We start from the raw sequence: 24,827 nt of genomic DNA on the forward strand, positions 1-24,827 counted from the left end.
CCTATTTTAGATTACACTTGAGAATGATGCAATATTTTTAACGGAAATTTTATCAAAAAGATTTAAAGATGAATTTATAAAAATACTAAAGATATTTTTTGTCGCGCAACACTTATTAACCTCCCGCGTACACAAATTACATACATTAATTTGCGCTGCATCAGTGACCTGAGCAGCGAAAGTTCTTTTGTTTACTTGAAAATCACCATTTCATACAATTACACGAGTTCTTTTCATATTTCGAAATCATATTTCGCATAAAGACAAACATGTGTAATATAAAGTAAGTAATATGTACCATCAAATGATCAATTCGAACCTAACCTCTTTAATTAACGTATATATATTCAAAAAATCTTTCCTTTAAAAAATATACAATGAATTTATTATTGTTGGCAACAGACTAAAATATGGAAAGTAAATTGAATGATACTAAAGATAATAAAAGCATGGTGAAGCCATTACAAGACTAAGCTAGTTATAATACATAGTTACAGCCAGTGCAATACTGCAAAAATCTGGATCATACTTAACTATGGAAAGATGAAATTTTATATATTTTTGAATTTCAATTTTGATTTCGCATAAATTTTTATCATATAAATACTGCATAATATAAAAAGAATTATTTAACATAATGTTAACATTTCATTATAAAAAAATTAATACGATCAAAATAATATCAATGTCATAAATGCTAAAAAATATTATATATATTAAAATAGTAATTTGGCAATTATACATAATCAATAAATATGTTATAACATGTAAATATGATACGTCGAATGATGATACATCGAATGAATTTGTTATGCGATCGATTATAACTTTCACGAGCGCGAATTCGTCTTGTCCACTACTTTACGCTGCACTTATATACGCGTCAGATCACGCCTAAACATTGCGTTGAGATAAGCACACGTATCTTTGATTCATATACAATATTGTTTGTGTCACGAATGCGTTCGATCCCGTGGAGCTCACGTGCCGTAAATTATTCGGTGAGAATAGCAGAGCAGCCGTGTTGCAACGCATGCGCATGCTCGCACTCAAAGCAGAAATTAAACTGTGGATCGCTGCGATCGAAATAACTCGCGACGGAGAACAGGTTTCCACGGGTTCGTACGATAGGATTTGCACCGTAAGATAAATCTATGGATTCACGATATTAAAACAAAAATCTTGTTGTTATTGATTGTATTTTTTTTCAAATTCTGGATTCTAACATGTTTGTTATATAATTAGTTCATTTTAACATAAAATATCTATGTATCATAAAATTTTTGCAAAGAATTTAAATAAATTGTTTTTCAAAAAATTATATATATTCTATTATTACATTTTTATAAAATAACATTTTCTGCTTAATTTTTAATATAATTTAATAATTGGCAGCATAGTACTACGAAATAGAATTGACACTAACCAAAAATTAGATTATACAATGTCTAAAAAACTCCACGGTCATCTACCTCTTTCCATCTCAGTCTATCTTGAACATCTATTTTCAGGTCACATCGTGCGTATACTACTATTTCGTATTTCATTCGCATATATTACGCGTAGATATACCTACAGGCTTACGTTGGCGCACAGTTTCACGTCAGCCGAGTGGAACGAAACTTAATTGCATTTTCACCCAAGTTGCTGACTACGAACAGATTCAATTCCTAACCTCACTTTTTATTCTTTTTGTTTGTTCTTCTCACCGAGAATAATGAAACTCAGACAGAGCGTCATGATAAGCATTCTCTTTTTAATCTATCTTTCTCTTTCACTCTCATATTTTGTGACAATGTCGGCCCTGAATCAGTCTTTACCTGCGGCCTCCGTAGTGTCCGTGGCAACGAGCTCACGCGAGTCCGAACAAAGGCGAAGAGGCGGCTGCGTGTTGATAGTAAGGGTAAGGAAGAAGGGGAGGAAGAAGAGGAGAAGTAGGAGGCGATAACAGCCGATATACTCTTCGTTCCGTGTACAGACGGCGTTGCTATCGCGGAACTCTCCTCGCTTGGAAACCACTATCGTAGCACCAACGCACCTTCTTCCATGTTGCATGCATGCAAATTCAACGCCAAGTACCACTAGCATTGACGTTCACTTACGACAAATGCAACACAACACGCCATATCCAAGCACAAGAAAAAGATGTCACCGGTAACCGTGCACTCGCATTGGGATTTCACGTATCTTACGGCACAACCTCCGGTCCAGGACTGATGCACCACGGCTACAACGCGCACGGACCCTAGTCACGGCTACCACAAGAAAGAGAAAGAGAGAATCGTGACGCGCGATGCTCGGTCAGGCGCCATTTACAGAAACGCACGCATCGCCACTAGTTCTCTCTAACTCTATGTCTGTCTCACTCTTACTACTTTCATTTCCCCCACTTATCTACTCGTAACGTACCTCCCTCTCTTTACCCTAGTTCCGTCCTTTTCTATCTTATTCTTTCTTCCCCTCTCTGACGTATCTATCCGACCTATCCCAATTACAGCGAACGTCCTTGAGGTGACTAACACCTTGTCGTCCACTGCTTGTGGGAACGAAGAGGGATGCATGAAAGCGCTGCTGAAGAGGTGGAAAAGATGGTGATAGTAGTGGAAATGATGGAGGTGGTGAAGAAGGAAAGGGAGGAGGTGAGTGGAACCACCAAACCTTCGTTGTGAGAATACGCGTGACAAGGAACTATGCTTTGATGTTAGTTGAAGAACAAAGACAGAAAGAAAAGAGCGGCGAATGCCGCATGTAACGCTTAGTCTTTCTTGAAGTTGTAAGTAAAAGGAGAGGGAGTAGGATGAACCATGCTTCTTAAGTGTCCGTACGTGAGAACGAGGAGGTTATTCACTGTTCTACGGAAATGTTCGAGCATGATGATGTTGCCACAGTAATGTGCCTTTTATAATCTCTGATAGTTATACGAATTCATTCGTAATATTTATGATATTAAAATAATATAAATTATCGATAAGACAATAAATACTAGTTTTTTTAATTATTTATTTTATATACTTTTAATGATTATGATTTACGCTTAAATAACATTGAATTATTTAATAATTGATTTTTATTAAAAATACCTTTCCCTTTTTCTGAGAATTATTAGTTAAACTTGTAATGCGCACCCCTAAATAATAATTGTAGCATTGTTATATATATATTTTTTTTTTAAATACGAAACAAGCGAATGTATTAATAAAATTTCATTTGTCAAGCGATACATTACCATATTTACATTGTATCTACATCATCTAACATTTTATTACGTTATATTCGTTTAATAATGTGATTAAGATAGTTTGTGGAAGGACTGTGCAGTAATAATACACGCGAAAATAGCGATAATAATGTATGCCTATCGTTACAACATACTTTGCTTCTACGATTTCCGCCGTATCTTATCCCGCAATTGTATTTTACTCAAATGAGATAAATGCGATACATTACTGTAATGCCGATTGATTATTATTACAAGAGTCGTAGTGTTCGGAATCGACTATTTATTGCTCCTAGGAATTTATGTTTCTCTGGAGATTCTTAATACTGACTTTTCTCCGAAAAATCACAGAATTTAATTTCATTCTTTTGTCTTTTTCTTTTTTTCGTTTGTTTAAGTATTCATAAACTTGATTCATGTAATTGTTCCTCGAAAAACATTTGAATTAATTTCCAGTACTACTGGATTATCGAATGACAATCAAATATTTTCAATAAATTTTTTTTAGATTATATTATACGATTTTACTATTTCTTTTTTGTCTTCCAAACTAGCGACGCACGAACCTCCGGACGTTTCATCGAATAAGCGCAAATTCACACACATATTAATTCTACTTTCGAAGAAATTTTTTTTTTTTTCTTTTCATTTTATACGAGGTACGCACAACAACATTCGAGCAACGTGCATGAGTCAGCGACGCGCGCTCAACCGAATACGCACGTTAAAAAAAAAGAAAGAAAAAAAAACAGAGGATTCTCACACGTGGAAAAAGCATGACCTATAACGCACGTCGCTGTTACAATGAACAAGTGGTATCGTAGATTACAATATGGTACTTGCTCAGTCTACCCGTTTGTGAGAACAGACAAAGAGGAGATAAGATTGCCGCTTTATGCTTAAACTAATTGCGCGCTGACAATATTTAAAATTACCGAGATATAAGCGAGAGTCGCGTTTTGCTTTTCTTTTTCTCGCAGCATTTCAATCGAATACTGGCTGTTTTAGAGACCAGCAGATTTTCAGAAAAAAATCTATCTTCGCTATTAATGAGAATTCTAAAGCAAAACCAGAATTCTCTCTCGCTTCAATTTTCATTCTAGATATAACACAGTAGTAGTAGGGTACTTTTACATAGCACGGAACATGTTTATTATATTTCCACTTGTGTTTTTATTCTGTTAATTTCTCATATAATACTAACAAAACATTTAATTACAAAACATGGTACGGGTGTGTTGTATTTTCTTTTTGTATGTATTATGTATGTGTCATATGTAAATATATGTATATGTAAATATGTGTATATATGTATTGTGTGATGAAAGCATTAATTATGCGTCTCTATGTGGTATGCATATCATCTGGTTAATGTAAATATTACGATTATTTCATAAGTTCTCTACAAGTAGATGGATTTTATAACGACAATTTACACGCTGAACGCGTGCAGTAAATACGTCCCATTTGCCCGCAGCGTCTCTTCGTTTAATTTTACATTCATCACGACTTCGTCTTGTATGGGCCTACGACCAATTCTTTTCTATAATCTATTCCGATGAATATGCAAACGCAAAAGAGATAGAAACGCTACTATAGTATGCGATACAATAATATATAATCGTATCTCAATATTAATCAATATTATAAATAGTTTTTAATAATTATTTGTCCAAACACTGAATATTTTACAACAGCCATCGATCTCAACTATTCATAATTCTATTAAACAGTTTGCAACTTTTACAGTTTCAATTTTTTTTTTTTAATATTATGCGTAGCGTGTCTGATCCAATATCATATCAATAATAGGGATATATCATAAATTTTGTAATTTGCTAAAAAATATTCTCTAAAAAATATGTTGACCTAAAGATTATTATGACTGATAATCACAGACAATTTTTTCAATTTTCCTTTCATTCCTTTTTCTTTCTTTCTTTCCTTTTTTTTTTAATTTTTAAATTTTTCAATAGTATTTTTTTTTTATCTTTCTTTTGCTGTCTCTTCTTCATCATCTTCGTATTCTTCTTTTTCTTTTAAACAAGTACAATATTCAAAATTCTACAATTCGTTTAAACGTTAGAATAATACTATTTTTTTTTTTTATTTATACATGATTTAAGAAGCGTTTTACATTTCAATCTTTTTTTCTTTTAATTACTTAATTTTACGAATAAAACGAAGAACCCAAAGACTCGAAGAGATGACTCTCGTTTACAAGAGGATGCAACGCTGCGATGTTTTTGAAATTGTCGTAAAAAGTATTAACGGGCACCGTACAGTTCCATGAATAACTTAACCACTCGTTTCATTATCACACCAAACTAGTAAATATCCAACACTTTCATTACCTAAAGCAAATTTATCTCGAGGTAAAGTATACATATACATATTCAAGTTCGAAGATTATACATATATATTTATGTGTATATATATATATATATATATATTTGTTTCTTTTTCTCTAACGTCAAAAATTTTTGCTCTTTTTCACACGAATCACTTTTCAAAGGTGCTGACGGGTGTAGTTTAAACAAACAGTGCACAATATGAGTGGTGGTGTATTATGCTTATCTTTTCATGTAGATTATAATTAATTGATAATACTAATAATAACCATAATAATGAAGGCTGGATGCGTAATACTAAGGATCTTGTACACATTTCGTGAATTAGGGAATCATTTAAAAAGATACAGAGTATGTTTCAGAAAAGCGCTCGACAAACTCTGAATATTTTTTTTATCAGAGAAGTATACATAGAACATAATTTTCCGTATCATACGGACGCTAAAATCTATATTTTTTGTTTTTCTTTCTTTTAGAGCATAAAATATTTTATATATGGAGATTTTATAAATAAAAAAATAATTAAAAAACAGTGTTCTTAATTTATCTACTGACACGTGTAAATATATACCCATTATAAATTATTGTTACAATCACCACAGTTATTATAATTTGTGAATGGGAATATGAAGTATAGTAAAATACATTGCATATATTTCATAATCCCAAATAGTTCGTGATGATATTATGTAACAATTACAAGAATGCATTTTTTTTAAAGAGAAAAGGATATTCTCTTCCCTCCCTCCATAAAAAAAGTTGTCATTCGTATCTTTTCAACAATATTAGACCATCATGTGCACCATGTTCTCTAAATCATGTTTAATGTAATTAGTACATCTCGTTAACCCTAAAACCGTCATCCATAAGTAATAAATATCAATAAAATATCTAACATTGCTATTATATTTTCAAGTAAATTACTTTTCTTATGTCATATTATTTTTTTTACAGATTAAAATTAATTAATTAATTATTATATTAACAATATTCATCTTCCAATAATAGTCACTAATTATTGGTAATCATAATATTAAAAAAAAGAGAGAAAAAAAAAAAGATTCAAAATACCTAAAAAATGGCAATTTCTCGTGACCAGAACAAGTTTCTATTTCTTTCCCTTGTTTTATAACTTTTTACAAATCAGCATACGCATTTTGTACCAAACCAGGCCGATTAAAATGTTGCACGAACGACGAACGTGCTCAAATAATGTTCCTGCCATCATTTACTTCTTTATATTATTTCGTTAAATAAATTCGCGATCAATATTCATCGTATAATGCATTTCTTATTATTATCAAACTCTTTCGCTGCCACCTACTATTTCTTACTCTAGGCCATTTTTTCGTGTAAAGTGCACTTAACGGTGTCCATGGAGCACCAAATTTAAGGGACAACCACCTCGGCAGAAATTGATTAACCGCACTAAAATACTTTATCATAGCTTAATGGATGCATAGACACAATTAGTTTTTTTTTTTTTTCAGTTTGAATATAAGTCATTGGGGTATATCTAAATCTATCACCGGGTTTAAAGCGTAGGTACATTAAAGGTAAGGCAAAACTGCATTTCACAGAAAGGTGCTTTTTACGGTATACAGTGATGTATCCGTAAAAATCTGAAATATATTCCTATAAAGAACATTTATAACTTTTCCCAGTGTAGGAAAATATCACAAACATTTCCTAGAAATATTAATATTCTAGAAAAGTTTACTCGAAACAATGATCTAATTATCTTTTTACACTCTGTTAACATAATTGATCACGTGATTACATATGCCTCTTACGAATCGTAGAAAAATTTTAGACAGAAATCATATAAAAATTATGATTAATCTCTTATACATGAGCAGTATGCTATTAAGTTTTTGTAAAATAAAAGGTTTCTTTTTTCTAGCGATTCATATTATTTAAATACAAAAATAAAGTAATAAGATTAATATTGTAATATTGGCAAGGCGGAAGCACAAACGTATAGGTGCATCGTTTAAAAATCTATAAAAACATATCAAAATAATATTGCGCGTACATAATCCTTCATTTAAAACAAACGAACAGGCTTCAATTTCTGTGGGAAACAAATTCCCTATTTGTTTCATTTTTATCTTTTTTTTTTATCTTTTTCTTTTTATCACTACTATAAGACTTAAAATATCATCAATGTCTGCCAAAGTAGGTACACCTTCACAGTATCCCACGCTAGGAAACTGTTCCTTCTTGCCATTCTCTTCCCCTCCCCCTCTCTCATTTTTTCGCGCGCGCGCGTTCTTTCTTTACTTCTTAACATCTATGTTACTAACTTAAGTTAAACTGGTAGCTGTACTTACATCAAGACAGTATCTAATCTAACAATTACATATTTTACAAGAACATTTGAAATCTGGCCCTACATCAGACATGAAATGTCACAAAGTTAGTCGTACACTGTACACTAAATTCTAAATTTACATAAAATATTAAAAAATATTTAATTGTATGTCATTACATATAAAATCGAAATTTACAATAAAATCATGTGCTTTTTATCTTACAAATTTTTCTCTGAACATGAATATTTGGTATTTATAACGTGTTAAACGTGTTTCTATATTCAATACATATATGACAAAAAATGTAAATGACAATCATGGAAAGTCATTAATTTTCTTTTATAAGTACATATTATTTTTATGCTGTATTTATATTTTATAATTATATTTTATAATTCAATTTCATACTTGGTCCAATTATGCATAGAATTCTTAAATATATAAATCAAAATAATTTATGTAAAAGAGAACTTTATATAAATGCTTTTAGCTTATGAATAATATATGAATATAAACTAAAAACATTTTCGATTTAGTGTAAAGTGACGATAACTCGTACACTTAAGCCTCAATAGTAGATAATAAGTAGAGTCTAGAAGACGTGCATAAAAGCACAGGCGTGGATAAAGTAACACTTTCATGAGCCTTAACGTGATGAAGCACGCGAGACTCATTGGGTACGAAAGCAGGACATGTTCAATCATTTATTGCTATAAGTATACCCCTTAAATCAACTACGAAGTGTAGCTGTTTAAAGTAACATTGTCATAACGCGATGTTTCATGTACTATATCTGGCCTTCTAATATTTTAAATGTATATCTATTTCCTTTATAGTAATAAAAAGCTGCAATCTCTGAAAATAGTTTGATGATTAAATGAATAACGTTCAATAAAATGAATCCTATTCCAAAGCGCACATAATTATAGCACATTATTTTTTTGCTGTGCCGGTTGGCTGCTTACGATAGCTGTATATGCAGTCTCAATTGAGGTATTTACGACATCTGCGGGAACCGCAGGTACATGGAATCTTGATATCCTCGAAAGGAAATTTGTAGTCATACGTTAACTCTTCTCCTTGATTAATGCGACGGAGAGCGAAAATTAAAATGTGTTTCTTACCTAAGATGTCCACTACACGCGAGTAACAATTTGGCTGAAATATGATTTGTAAATTATAATTTAATTAATAAATTAATTCAATAAAATTTTAAGTATGGATTATTATAAATAAATATAAAAAATACTTTGCTTTTTTACAAAATATATGTAATTCATTAAATAGATAGATACCTCGCATGAATGATTAATGAATCTAGCTGCATTTCCTTTCATTGTAGCATCAACGACTAAGTGATCATCGATTTTAAACATGTAACATCCTATATTTTTACTATCATAATATTTCTCTCGTTTATCAGTTAACGAAGCTCGAATTACCTATAAAGATTTATAAAATATTGTTCAAGAAAATTACACACAATATATTAATAACTAATAAAAGAGATTATATAAATAACAATGTTTCTACGCACCTCGCCGGCATACTCAATAACCATCTCTCCAGCTTCAATATCTCTCAAGCAAAATAAACCCCTACCATGTATATGAGAATGATACACTCCAACTGATTCTTTCGATGTTTCTTTTAGTATTCTAAAACGCATTGCCATTGGTAAATTTGTGCTTGCCACTCGCCTATAACAATTTTAAAAAAATATAAATGAAATTAAAACAAAAGGTAAAAATATTGTATATAACCTTTAAATAATATTATTAATATATATTATTTATAACTTAATTTAAATTTAGAAAACATATCTTAAACATTCATTGTATTAAGCCAAACCATATGTTCACTTATTTTTTTTTTAGCTAAAAAGATACGAAAAAAAATACAAACTTGAAATTTATTTTAATCTGTAATGTATTAATCTTATTATTTTATATATCATATTGTTGAATTTTATAAATTAACTACTTCTGAAATATTAACAATAATTTATGAAATATTATTAACACAAATTTATGAATTAATCTAACAATCTAACGCTTAATATATAAAGTTTTCTCAATAGTTATATTCATCTAAAGTAATTATAAAATTTATATATTTGTTTTTACCTGGACTCAGCTTCAGAGATAGCAATCATTTTTGGCTGTTGTCTATGCCTCGATGCGAGCCAACTAAACATATCATGAACTTTTCTTCCTTTAAACGGTTCAGCGCGAGCAGCACCATTATCGCACGCCTTTGGTAAATCATTTTCTATTTCTCCTGGCTTAGGCGGTGCTAAATTATGAAATCGGGGTTTATATTTAGTGCATCTATTTACATTCGGTAACTGTTCAATCAGATACACCGTAGCATTATTATCCAAGCCTAAATTTTCAATGAGAGGATTATGAGGCAATGGAGGTAAATTATGAGCCTTTCGAGCATTTTGCACGGCTCGAAATACAGTTTCCCATACTTCAGTCATTGAGGAAGCGGTATGAGTGAATCCATCCTGTGATTTTATTTCGTACATCAACGTCGGTCCCTTTGAAGTGTTTCTTGATGTTTGTAGATTTGGTAAAGTTGGCTTTACAGATTTAATAGACTTACTAATCACTCTTGGCTTTTTAACAGCAACTGGTGGAGTCTTTGTTTTTAACATGTTAAATTTGTTATCAATTGGTTTCATTTTTTCCTCAATCTTATTCGTTTTCAACGTGAATGTTTTTATCGGTAACAATTGCAAAGAAGCTATTTGTGGTACTTGTTTTGACGGCAATATTTCTACAGATGTTACTTGTGGAGATTTCTTATTTTGTGTCATTGCTTTCATATTATGTGTAATTTTATAAGAACCATCTTGCAATTGCTTTTGTAACACTATTTTTAACGAAGCGTTCTGTAATTTCTCTTTGTCCAGTTCCAACTTCAGATTTTCTTTTACTTTTTCGATCGCTTCCGTATTTAATTTCAAAGTTTCATTTATGTTGTTTATAGTCGTTTCCGGTTTCTTCATTGTAGGGGCTACTGCTTCAACAATTTGTTTCTTAGATTCTGTAATCTTTTGTTCTGGTTCTGCTGGTTTAATTACTGGTTTCGTTGGTTCTTCTATAATCATTTCTGTTTTTTGCATGACTTTTGTCGTGTCCTGTTTCGGAGTTACGGCTTGCATAGGTAATACTCTATTCATCGGTCGACTTGTTGGTACATTGCTTGTAGACATTGTAATTTTATTTTGTACAGCCGAGCTGGCAATCACTGGATTGTTACTTGTACTTATATTAATATTGTTTGAATTCGGTATAGTACTACTATAATTATTATGCACATTATTTACATCATGATTTAACTTATTTACAACTATATCCCTTTGAGTTATACAATGATTAGGTAAGGGGGGTATTTTAGATGATATGCTAGATTTTATCATACTGGTATTTTCTGATACATGTTTTGAGTCAAAATATGGTCGGACGTTAGTATTCATCTGTTCCGAACCAAATAATGGTTCTGTAATTTTCCATGGTCCATTATTAGGTTGCATAATAGAGTTGGAAACTGGACTTGGGCGTACAGCTACCCTTGGTATTGTTGGTATTGAGTTTTGCAACAACTTAGGAGGCGATGTTACTCTTACTACAGCATGAGGTTCAGATAAACATGTATCTGGTAGCTGTATTGATGTCACTGGTTCTACAACATTTTGACATGATACAGGCAATATGGCATTACAGGTAGTTGAGGCAAAGGTTTGTTCAGATGTTGCAGAAATATTAATTTGTGGCGTTACAGGTTCTGGTATAGATGTTGACTGATTTACAACGACATAACCACCGGGTACTGTAGGTATATCGGAAACATTTCCTACATTAGGTGGTAAGGTAGAAATATTAGATACATTTTGAACATTAGGTATCGCCGATATATTAGTTACATTAGAAGTACTAGGTAATGTAGGTGCATTGGATATATTAGACACATTAGATGCACTGGGTATATTAGATACACCAGGTACGCTAGATGCGGTAGGTACGTTAGGTATACCAGATGCATTAGGTACATTTGATACACTAGATACATTGGATATACCAGGTGTATTAGATATACTAGGTGCACTGGGTATGTTAGATACACCAGGTACATTAGGTACATGTGATACACCAGGTATATTAGGTGTATTAGATGCATTGGGTATACTAGGTACGCTAGGCACATTAGATACACTGGGTATTGTGGGCACATTAGATATATTTGATATATTTGTTATGCTTGATATATTGGATACGTTAGATACATTGGATGCAGAGGGTACAGCAGATATATTCGGAATAGCGGGTACAGCTGGAACATTAGGTACATTGGTTACACTAGGTACATTAGGTATGCTGGCTATATTGGTTACATTGGGTACATTGGATACATTAGCAACGTTTGGTACACTTGGCACTCCAGGTACTCCAGGTACTCCAGGTACATTTTGTACAGATTGCACTGCTGTTACAGTGGGAACACCTGGAACAGCCTGAACATCTACAATAGGTTCCATAAGTTTAGAAGCTTGAAAAACTTGCGTTGTTGTTTGATAACTGCTTGCTAACACTTGTGGTACTGTGCCAGTCATAAACTGACTGGAAGACATTACTGTGTTGCTTACAATAGTTTCCAAACCATAATACATTGGTTGATTTGAAAGAAACATACTGCCTGTAGAATCTGTAAACATTTCTAATGTTGGTGTTGAACTTAATAATAATTGTTCAGATGATATAACTCCACATTGAATTGCACTAGGTTGTTGCTGTATAATTGTTCCAAGAACTGTTGGTTGTGTTTGAGCAATTTGTACACCAGGCAATATTGATATACCTCCATTTTGTAATGCCAATAAGTTATCAGAAGATGCTTGTATGTATGCACCAGGAACTAAATGATTAGTTGTTATAAACTGCGGTTTAAATGCAGTTTCATGTTGACCTCCAATTGTTGTTACATATTGAAGATTTTGTCCAGATTGTTGTTGCAATGTCTCAACATATGCAGACATGATACCAGGAGATGCTTGTTGTAATATAACAGTTGGCCCACTTGGTCTTTGAGTTTGTTGCAGTTGTATAACTGGAGTATTATTTTGCATTGGTTGAAACCTAGCATGTCCATTATGTGGTTGTATAGTATTTTTCACAATCTGTGTTTTTATTCCTTTCGTTCGAGACTTTGGCGCTCTTGGAGATTTTGATTTAGCTAATTTTGTTATCTGAATATTTGCTTGTGATTCATTAGTTGCAGTTTGAACACCTGTAGAAGAAAATGTAGGTGATACTTGTGGACTTGGAACCGTTTGAGAGCTTGCACCATCTGGAGAATTCATGGGTGTATTAATGATATTTTGTGATATACTAGAATCACTTGCAACAGATGGTGGATCTGTAATTTCTGTTATTTGAACAGTACTTTCTTGAGGTAATACTGAAGCATTTGGTAATGTAGTTGTTGTTCTCGTATACTGTGTTTGTACAATCATATCATTAGATGTTAATACTGTTTGATGAACAGTTTCCACAGTAGCATGCGTATGAATTTGTGGTGTAATAATTGCTTGTGCTATTGGTTCGATTTGAATAGCTGGATGAGGTGATGGTACAGAAGCTTCTAAAGGAGAAGTAGCTTGTATATCTGGATAATCAGATGAAAGAGTATGCCCTTCAGATGGAGATAATGTTATAAATTGTGGAGATACAGAGCTAATACTTGGAGAAAATCTAGAATCAGGTGATGCTAATTTATTATCCATAGTTTCAGAATCACTATCGCTTGTTATCATGATATCACAATTTGTCAAATGTCTATTATAACTATCTTGTGTTCTATATGTACAACGACATCGTTTACAAGTTACAGGACGATCTATATGATCAAATGGTGCATCACATTGAGAAGTAATAGTAGTTCTTTCACTTTCAACATGTTGTGGTGATATGCACTCGTCATCACTGGAAATATCATCAGCTCCATCTAATTGTGGAATTTCTAAATTCAATTTTAAATTATTTTCTTTAAAATTAGTTTGTTGTATTGCATATTTTTGACAATTAGGAAAGTCATCATTTTCTTTAGTCTTTTGTGATTTATCATTAGATTTTGTAATATGTGATCTAATAAATCCATATATTCGTTTTGATCGTAAAATATTATTTGAAGATTTTGTACAAGGATTAAACTCTTTTTCAGAAAATGAAGTAAATTCGTTACTGTCACACGAAGATTCATCGTTGATACCATCTAATTGCGGAATTGATAAATGTTCTGCCATACATAATGCTGTAGTTTTTTCTTCAATATTATATTCTGGTGAACTGCATTCACTAGCACTGCTTGGATCAGCAGGCCCATCAACTTGTAATATCCGCGGCTGTTGCCTCGCGTGCCAAAAAAGTCGTTTATGTTCTTTAGTTTCCTCACGACTAGTAGATATTACTCTACGATTAATACCATTAGCATCTTCAATACAGTATTTCAATTCCCGCATAGAATCAGATAAAATATTAGGTGTATTAGCTCTGCCCACAGTAACCATGATACTTTCTGGAATTCTTAATTCATGTAATGTAGGTGGCCGTTCATTTTGTGAATCTAATACCATTACGCTTGTTTCGTTCGATTTTGTGATACTTGAATTTCTAGATAATTTTCTTCTTTTTATACTGGGACCATAAGTACCATCTAATTTACAACTCCAAGTTAAACTACAAGATCGTTGATGATGTCTTTGTCCTCCGACAATTAACGGACTATTTGACATTACTTCTGATTTAGATCGTTTTAATTCTCTGCCTCCCCGTTTTTGATTTTTGGAACTAAATAAATCATCCATTAAATCTTGAACAGAAGTTTTAGTTTCTAAATGAACCCATAAATCATTGTGCGGTCCTAATTCTACTAAAGGAGGATCTATTTTAGAAACTTTACTTTCAGGTGGTTTTATAATTTCATCTACTTCAGATGCCAACATATCATCTTTAAATAAATCAGTTGCAAAAGTACCATCATTTTTTAAGTCCATTGCCAAAAAATCTTCATATGTCATTTTTGGAAATATATCTTGCATAGAAATACCATCTAATAAATCATGTGGCAAATCTTCAAATATAGCTTCCTTTAATTCTGGTGGTAGAAGATCTGTATTATTTTGTTCTGCTAGATTTTCATCAACTTCTTTATTACATACTGCATCAATTAAAGCATCTAAAGTTTGTTTAATAACTAAATATTCAGTTTTTTGTATATTTAATGTATCTTCTTTTTCTTGTTCTTTAGAATGATCAATAGTTATATTATTTTCTATATCGGAAGAAACTTCTGGTACATATACTTGTATATATGTTCTAATATAATATCTTACAATTTTAAAAGGATTTACTGTAGACCAATATAATCGAGAACATTTATAATCGCAAGGTATAATTTTTTCAACTGTATCGGAATATTCAGGTATAACAGTACCTAAACAATCAATCATCAATGAACCTATCATAACTTTTACTTTACTTGGTTCTGCATATTTTTTTTTCTTACGATCTAGTTCCACGTATACTGGTCTTCGTAAACTAAATTCATTTTCATTTTGTAATGTTTTATCTGTGCAGTTATTTAAATGCAAAGAACAAAATACTGTTTTATCGTCATTGAAAGCAAGTCCAACATTCCTTGCACAAGGATAATGAAAGGTACTGTTACAATTTTTCGCGCAACAACCAACACTGGCTCCTTTTTTCCCGCATTCTGAACAACGAATTAATCGACCTCTTGAAATAGCACTATGAACATTCTGTAAAGAACCATCAATTTCTTCAAATACTTCATTAGACCAAAGTGCACAATTTGAATGTAACCATTCATTTTGGCCGCAATATAATAATCGTCCTTCTTTTGTTTCTGGACCATCACCTAAACCTTTGCACAAACAACATGATCTACTATCTTCAACGTGAACGTTATATAAATTTGCTGTTTTGGCTGCAATTGCTTTTGGTGCTTTCATTACTTCTTCTTTCCATATTTCTAGTATAGAATCATCAATTTTTGTAATTAGACTATCATCTTTAACATCCTTGGCAGCTGTTAATGCATCACTTTTTCCATTATTTTTAATATTTTTTGGACTAAACCATGGAAAGACTTCTCGTAAAATTTCATGATAAGCTTCAGTAAGTTCCTTGGTTTCAGTATAATTAATTACATGTTCCATATCACAATGAAATTGAGATAATGTTTTATATTCATTATTATTAACTTTTCGTTTTACCGACATCAATGTGGGCGAAGGTCTAACAATAATTTGTTGATCCAAACAATTGCATTCTGTATCATTTGAATTATTACTTGAATTTTCTTGAATTATCGAATCCTTTTTATCATTATCTTGAATATCCTTTATAGCACAATTTTTTACTCGAACAGAACATTCTTTTAAATGAAATTTTTGTCGAAGGCGTCTCAAACCTCTTCTATTAGTGCAATCATTTTGTTGATCTTCATCCAATTTATTTATTGAATCAGATTTTGAATTATTATTATGTCCAAATTCTGTATTTTTATTCTTTTCACTATTACCTTCTTCAATTTCTTCTATATTGGGACTTTCTTTGATATTTGAATCTGTTTTTTCATTTGAAAAATCCAATTTTTTCCCATTAGAAACAGATCTACATAAACATTCTTTCCTTGGACTCCATTTTAATGCAGCACAAACTTTTTTATTCTTACTTAATGATTTTATAACTCCTATGAAACCAGCTTTAAGTTCAGCTTCTATGGCATTTCTCCAAACAGAATTAGGATTAGAGGAACATTGACTGCATGTAAATTCAATAGTATCAGGTAAATAACTAAGAATTTGATAACGTTCATCAGAAAGCCCTTCACATTGAGCATGTACCCAATAAGAACATTCACTACATTCCATCATCTGAAAAATAAAATATAGAATTAATATATAGAAAAATTTAATTATTATTATAGTTATTATTCTGAAAAAAATTATATAATATATTTTTATAAATTTGTATTTATCTGTACTCAGATATGAATTTTTACAGTAACACATGTAACCACATATTTATTAATTTATAAAATAAAATGTATACTTACCTTTGTATCAAAATCGTTTTCATTGTAACATCTTTGACATAAAGGACAGTAATTTCCTTGTTGACGTAATTTAAAACACATGGAGCATAATGGTAAATTGCCCACATGAACATTAACTCCTTCACTACCACAGCTCTTACACTTAACACAGCTTTGACACACATAAGGTCTTTCAGGACTATAAAGTCTCGCACTAACACCAGATTTTGACAAACACGAATGGTGAAATGATTGACGACAACGAATGCAAGACAATTTTGGACCAGATCTTAGATGGCAGGATTGGCATATTGTACATCGGGGACAGCACCAGTTTGGTTGAGCACAAGCATTCCATTCACTGGGTTCCAAACAAAAGGCATGATATGGCTCACAACAGCATTGACAGTGGATGAGCTGGAAAGATTTTTACAATGTACAATTATATATAATTCTATTCATATATACATTACTTACTGGTTCTTTTCCAGCACTTCCACAAAGGTAACAAATAGCAGGAATATGAAAGAGTTCTGAACCAATAAGGGCAAAACCTTTTGCTCCAACTTCTGTAGGATCATACTGTTCCCAAAAATCTATAGATACTGTGTGTAATGTATCATTATTTGATTTAGATACCTGTAATGATTAATTTTTTTTGAAAACTACAAATATTAATATAATAAAATTTTAATTATTATATTTGCTTACTTGAAAATTTGATGTTGGTATATTTTGTTGTGATTTTCCTCTCTTAGAATGAGGTTGTTGTGTTATACTAGCAGTATTATGATTTACAGTAGTATTTTCATCATTATGTTTTTGTGATTCTTTCTCTTTTGTTTCATCCTTTTTCTCTATCCTATCATTTTCCTTTGAAGTTTTCGGAATGTGCTTATTGCTTTCAGTAGCTTCTTTTCCATCTATTGAAGGAAAAGTGGCAATTGGTTGACCAAGAGCAACACTTGCACTTCGACAAACATGTTTCACTCTTGGTCCCTTCAATTCAAGTCTCTGCCTCAGAGGTTGTGGACATTGATTTAAAGATGGTACAGAGAATATTGGATTTTTCAATTTCTTTCTCACTTTTATCCTGTTGTTTTTTCTTCTTTTTTTATTAGGTGATATATTCAATGATGAGTCAACTATAAATTTTAAAACAAATAATGAATATTAGAAATTGTAATATGCATAAAATAAATTATAAGAATCATTATCTTACATTTGTCTAATTTTGTATATAGAAAACCACCTGTGCCTTGAAAACTGGTTTTTTGACCTATTTCTATATTTCTCCAACTCATAGCTGATTTGAATAAGTTCTTTTCTGAACTATCTTCTGCAGGCCAACCTAACTTAGAAGATATTAATTTTTGTCCTTGATTATCATTATCTTCTTGACTTAGTGTTAATGGAATACTCAAAGGATCTCTCATCATTGGTGGTAACAATGTATTTAAACCTGTTCTTAGTGAAGAAGGAATATTATAACATTTTAAACACATTTTTAACCAACAAGCTGGGCATCTAGCTTTATAAACACATCTCATGAGATTCCATTGTTGACTTCTTACAACAGGTGGTACTAAGCATAAACCATCGCCTTTATGACATTGAAGGACTGGAAGGGCACTATTTGTAGATTTTGCACAAGCTTGCCGTTTAATCATTTTGCTGATAAACTTTCTACATGATTCACAACTATGAATACCAAATTTTCGAGCCTGTTTCACGAATCGATAAAATCGCACAGCACCACAAACGCCACATTTAATGGTGCCTGTTAAACCTAAGAAATTATACAAGTAAAATAAACTTTTAAATTTGCATAGAAAAAATATTATTTTAATTTTTATATATTAAAAATATTTAAATAAAAAGATTATAAAGATTATTACACATACCTAAGTTAGTGTTTCCACTTGTAATGCTATTATTATTTGTTTTTGAAAAGGGACCTTCAGTTCCACTAACACATTTATTATCTAATTTTAATCTTGCTTTTCTTAAAATAACTTTTCCACCATTTAATTTCATTCCAGTCCATTCAGACTGTTCATCTTCTGTATGATTACTATGTTCACTTCCACTTTCAGATAATGTACTTTCTGTGTCAAAATTATCTGAATTTCCCTCTGTATTTTTATTTCCATTATCAATATTAGTTTGACTTTTTACATTGGTATTCTCTTTTATTTTTATTGTATCTTCAAAATTTGTCTGAACTTCTAAGTCAACTGTATCATTTTGAGTTCCTGACCTTGTTTGGATCCTGGAAGACTCTGAACTTGGAACATCAGAATCAGGAAGAACTTTTGTAGGAACAGAAATTGGTTTTTGGGTTTTAGAGATAGATAATTTTGCATTTTGAGCTTTTCTTGTATGAGTTATATTTGCCGTTCCACTTTGATTATTACTGCATTCATCAGATGAAGATTTTATTATTTTATTTTTAGTCGATACATTTATTTTTTTAACACTTGTATTAATAGTTTTTGATACTTGTGCGTTTTGTATAGAAGGAGTTAATTTTTCAAGATTTTTTGCTGGTATAACAGTTTGGATATTGGAATTTACACGCTGAATTACTTTTTTGGCTTTACTTTTCACTTCTTTGTCCTTTAATTTTGTACAGAGTTTAGTAATATTTCCTTCTTTTAATTTTGGTTCCTGATTACAAAGTTTATTTAATGTAAATTTAGCTTTCTTTACATGTGTACCAATTTCATTTTCACTATGCTCTGCTCCAGAAATTTCTTCTAATTCTTCAATAAATCTTTTATTTGGTTTAATAACTCTCGAAGAATGAGCACTTCGAACTGGTAAAATAAATTTTCTTACAGCATTTGGTTTATCTCCACATTGTGCTGTTATATTACGTACATTATTACTGTTAGATTTAGCCCTTTGCAATAATCTTTTTGCAGTACTGTTTCGTAATTGTCTTGTTCGTTGATGCTGGTCTAAAATATTATTCACTGATTTTAATACTGGTGTTTTCATAAAATTGGAGAATTTTATATTTTTACAATTTCTGCGACTTTTAGGTCTATGAAATTTAGCAGTACGTTTGGAATTTAATGGTGTCACATCTTTTTTGTCATCCTCTGCTGGTTTGATATTTTTATCACATAATTTTTCTGTATCATTTTCAGTATTCGATGGAGAATTTTTGACATCTGTAATATTTTGTTCATTCTGTTGTGGCATAGAATTATTAACAGCATCAGATGATAATTTAACAGTTGTATTTTCTGTGTCATGTTGTTGTGTTTTTATATAAGACACGGAAAGATTAGCCTCTTTAGTGCTAAAACCATGGAATGGTGGATGTTCCTATGAAAAAATACGTTAAACATTAAAAAGTAAATTATATTAATATTATTATTTTCTTTTTGTTTATTAATTAATCTTATATTTTATTTAAATTAATAAATTAAATATTAAATATTTACATCTTATATTTATATTTATTTTTACTATATAAATATATTTTTAAATATATTTATTAAATAATTTCAATATGATCAAAGATATTTAATAATTTGAAGACATTAAAAAGTTAACTTAAAGTTTACATTTTATATGAAAGAAGAAAAAGAAATTAATAATATAGTTAAAATACGTCTATAGAATAAAAACAAGATCAAAATATAAATTTTTTATAAAATCATTGACATTTTCCACTATAGCGGTACATTAGTACGTATTATATACATCTGCCATTCTGAGTCTGTGATTCCCTTCTAATAGGTTAACTTTCATTATACAGCCAAATCTTGGACTTTTTCAGGCCACCGAATCGGCGCCGTATGCGTCCCTATGACGCTTATAAAATAAATACAATTGTTTGTAAGTCGGGAAAGAATTATATACTTTAATTAATTACGCGCCTTACTATAAGTAGTTCTAATGAAAGATAAACTACGAATTACCTTCTCGTTGTCACCAAATGTTTCGTTGAACAGGGAAAGTCCGTAGTAGATGTTCTCGGCGACGGTTACCGAATCACTTTGGGCTGTCTCGGGCTGACCGAGAACTTTGATCCGTTTCCTGGTAACCGTCTTCGGCGGCTTCCCGGGAAACTTGGACCTTCCCATGTTCACTTTTTTCAACGGCCAACCTCAACCTCACAACGAAATTCTGTTTCCATTTTACGCGATTTTGCCCAGTCGAGGCGCACCAACTGAACACCAACGAACACTTAACACACACGGAACTCACAAGCTTCGTTAAACATCGGTTAACGTCGGCTAAATTCGATGATAGCCGCGAAATACGCGCGTACTGTCAAACACAGAATCACTAGTAGTGTATATATAAGATGGGTACATGTGTTTTCAAATACAAATGCGCGTATTCATCTAGTGATTTTTACTTGAGCAAATCCAAGTTACGCGCGTTCAACCGCATTAACTCTTATTTTAATTTGTATAATTATGATTCCATATAAATTTCATATACTACATAAAATATTTGTATAAATTATAATTAATATTTTTTTATTTATAAATTATTGATATCTATAAATAATAATTAATAATAATAATTAATAAATAATTAATAATTATTCGTAAAATGATAAAAAATATAATATATAAATTTTTTACCTATAAACAAAAGATTTTAATCTTATATTTAATAAATGATGATAGCGATGATGTGATTGGTTTTGTATTGCATATTAAATGCTGTCCAGTTTTGTCCACCATAATACATTTTACACTAGGGAATATTAATTTTCATTTTGTAATACTTATTAATATAATTTCCATTTTATAAACATTTAATTATTTTAAAAATATTATATTTTATATATTTATAATTTTAAAGTTTTAAATTTATTTTCAATTATATATAAAAAATTGAATTTTTAAATATTACTATAAATAAAAATTAAATAATTTTATTTAAATTATTATTATTCAATAATTTTTAATTTTAAAAAAAAGATATGTTTGAAAAGTTATTATTTATAATAATATATTTTTATTGATAAATAATAAAACTAAAAAATATTTTTATAAATTAAAATTTAATAAATAAATTAAAATAATATATTAAAAAATTATTAATGTATTTGTTTAATATGTTATACATATCTTTCGAGTAATAAAATTATTTTATTTTATTTTACATTGCTTCAACATAGAGAGATAATTTTATAAAATAATATTTAAAAAAACAAGTTATTAATATTAGAAATTATTAAAAACTACTAATATTACTAATATTTAAAAAAATTATGATACAACTGATTGTACAAATTTTTTTGTGTAATGAATTAATTAAAAAAATTAATTTATTTAAAATTAAAAATAAAATTTATACTATATTAAAAGGAATAGAACAATATAAAAATGATTTAAAATAAAAATATGAAACAAATTTATTACTAATTAATTTTATCTTTGGATTATATTTGATATATATCCAATCAATATTAATTAATGATCATTTTTTTCACTTTAAACAGTTAACTCATTGTACAAAAATGTAAAATTCTCTTCATTTCATCAAATTCACTTTATTATATTATTATTATTTACTTTTATAATTCACTTATATTATATTATTATATTAATCACTTTAAATATATATTAATGGGAATCATATAACATTTAATAAATTAAACAAATTTAAATAAAAAACACTTTTGGATACAATATCTTTAAATAAAAAATTAATTGAAGTGTTGAAAGCTATAATTGAAGAAAGCTAAAAAATTAATTTTATCTCATCATTCATTATTACTTTTTTTCACATTATTTTGCCAAAATTAAAATTTTTTTCGAATCGAATTTCTGCTGCCTATTAATAATATAACATTAGAGATTTAATCAAATCAGTTCATTCATATTACGTAAAGACTAGGGTCGATAAATGAGGTATACATGAATTACAAATCCGGTATTTCATGTGCGCTGACCTGTGTTCCATTTAAAAGGGCCTCCATCGATACAACCGTCAAGTACCACTTTTAGATCCATATTGTATTTTTCCTTTGTATCCTCGTTGTGTATAAAGCTCGTTCTGTACTACGTTCATAAAACGTTCCCTATATTTTTATCTCGATTTTTCTACATATGTACACAAATAATTAACGTCAACAATTTCTTTACTTGTGCTAAATAAGCAAAACAAAAGTTTTCTTTCTATTTCTCCGACGATCAAATCAAAAGATATTTAATTATCAATATAATTGGCATTATTTCCACAAATTTTTTTCTTTGAAGAAAAAAAATCCTTTTCGGAAGAAAGGAAGACAATATTTTTTCTGATTAAGTTTGAAATGGAAAAGATATGATAAAATCCATAACCATCTCTACTTTTATAGCAATACAAATTGAGACGTGTTATATAGAATTCAAATGTCGGCCACCAATATCATTTCATTCTATCGATTTTTCCGTATCAGAAATATTTATGTACGCATACGCGTATGCATGTACTAATAAACTCTATATTTTTAATAAGGGATATCAATACCGTATTACGTTTCCCCCTTTTGTGCCGTTCCAACCAGGTCAGAAACTAAATTACGCCGCGTCACAGAGAAATATTCGGATGCAGCCGCTGTTCTTGATTATTTCAATTTATGTTTATGGCCAAAGCTAAAAGGGACGTTGAAAAATTATTTTATATTCAGTCAGTTTTTCATAACTCTTAATTAAGAAAAAATGTATAGATATATATGTATATTTTTAATTATAATACCGTTTAAAGGAAAAATAATGGGCAAATATAGTCGAATTATCATTGAAGTTAAATATAATTTCAAAAATTTTAAATAAATATGTTTATTCATAGTAATTATTTGGATAATATTTTATTTAATCTTGATAAATTATATAGAACGTTGAATTATCTTATACCATATTATATAACTCATAATATTAAACGAATAAATAAAAAATTAACAGATATAAGAAAAATTTGTTTTACTTTACTATCCAAATTATAACAAATGAAGAATAAAGTACGTACAAACGACTAATAATTGAATCTAAACCAAATTTATTTAACAAAAAAAAAATTTAACGTAAAAGAGGAAAACGCTACTTATCAAACAACCAGTTACATAAACAAACGTGTACCAAATATACTTGCACCCTCGTCAAATGTTTTCCCTCTAAACCGGGACTCAAACCGCGCGAAACAAGCGTTTTAAAAAAGAACTCATCCCCTTTCTCCTCCTCCTCCTCCTAAAAAAGAAAAAAAAAAGGGGTATACAGACCAAACAATCGGTTTGCATACTGCATTTTCAAAAAAACTGAAAGAAAAAAAACAAAGGGAATAAAAGGTGTTCGAAGTCGAAGTGGAAGGTGCTATAATACGCAAAGTCGCGTCGCGTTGAATCAAATTCAAATTGGAGACGATCTAACGCGATAGTTAACCTGTATACCGCGGAAACCTGAGACTCGTTACGCCGGTATACGATTAAGCAGCGGGCGAACGAGTTTATCTCTCGATCATTCCGCTCGAAATGCCCGAGCGGGTGTGGTACAGGCCGTATTCGTTGGGATCGGTCAGCTAGCCGGTTGTAACGGAGCTATAAGATCTGCTGTTCCGTTTCGTTGCTTTGCATTGCGTACTTACTCTCTTTCTCTCTCTCTCTTTCTTTTTCTCTCTCCCTCTCTCTACCACGCCTCGCAGTGTTGGTGCACACGGGGTTCGCCTCGGTTGGACAAGTGTGCGATCCTAGAAGGATAACGCGTATATGCGCCACGAGTTGCTGGACCATTTGCGAACCCATGAGAAAGACCGATGGACGCTTATACATATTAATAGCTACACGTATATTACTCATACAAAGAG

The 24,827-nt window shown here is 30.7% G+C and overlaps 2 protein-coding genes across 8 annotated transcripts in view; both read right to left on the reverse strand.

Moving 5' to 3' along the window:
* The window catches only part of LOC107997543 (putative transcription factor capicua), a 59,158-nt gene extending 57,197 nt beyond the window's left edge, over positions 1 to 1,961 (reverse strand). For all 4 annotated transcript variants that reach the window (XM_062071825.1, XM_062071821.1, XM_062071819.1 and 1 more), the window contains exon 1: positions 1,821 to 1,961. The gene's annotated coding sequence lies outside the window, so the exon portion shown is untranslated. The remainder of the gene's footprint in view (positions 1 to 1,820) is intronic.
* On the reverse strand, positions 1,183 to 21,246 carry LOC107996370 (histone-lysine N-methyltransferase trithorax). 4 transcript variants are annotated; one of them, XM_062071806.1, is made up of 11 exons: positions 20,945 to 21,246; positions 18,914 to 20,345; positions 18,232 to 18,798; positions 17,721 to 18,154; positions 17,487 to 17,648; positions 17,031 to 17,426; positions 12,750 to 16,848; positions 10,010 to 12,596; positions 9,421 to 9,583; positions 9,179 to 9,325; positions 1,183 to 9,041 (listed from the first exon to the last, which is right to left on the reverse strand). In XM_062071806.1, the coding sequence occupies exons 1-11, from the start codon at positions 21,107 to 21,109 to the stop codon at positions 8,868 to 8,870; spliced, it is 10,326 nt and encodes a 3,441-aa protein (XP_061927790.1). In that variant the 5' UTR covers positions 21,110 to 21,246; the 3' UTR covers positions 1,183 to 8,867. The 4 variants fall into 4 exon arrangements, with proteins under 4 accessions (XP_061927790.1, XP_016909879.1, XP_016909877.1 ...); XM_017054390.3 differs by having other exon boundaries at positions 1,183 to 8,738; positions 8,849 to 9,041; positions 10,010 to 16,848; XM_017054388.3 differs by having other exon boundaries at positions 10,010 to 16,848.
* Between the last annotated feature and the right edge of the window lie 3,581 nt (positions 21,247 to 24,827).

This window comes from Apis cerana, linkage group LG2 (assembly GCF_029169275.1).
Source record: "Apis cerana isolate GH-2021 linkage group LG2, AcerK_1.0, whole genome shotgun sequence".
NCBI lineage: Eukaryota > Metazoa > Arthropoda > Insecta > Hymenoptera > Apidae > Apis > Apis cerana.

Excerpts from the sequence above, each read along its gene's own strand:
- LOC107996370 (XM_017054390.3), bottom strand. The coding sequence starts at position 21,109 with ATGGGAAGGTCCAAGTTTCCCGGGAAGCCGCCGAAGACGGTTACCAGG. Across the intron at positions 20,346-20,944 it reads CATTTGGTGACAACGAGAAG|GAACATCCACCATTCCATGG; the intron begins GTAATTCGTAGT and ends ATTTTTTCATAG. Across the intron at positions 9,042-9,178 it reads TCATTAATCATTCATGCGAG|CCAAATTGTTACTCGCGTGT; the intron begins GTATCTATCTAT and ends ATCATATTTCAG.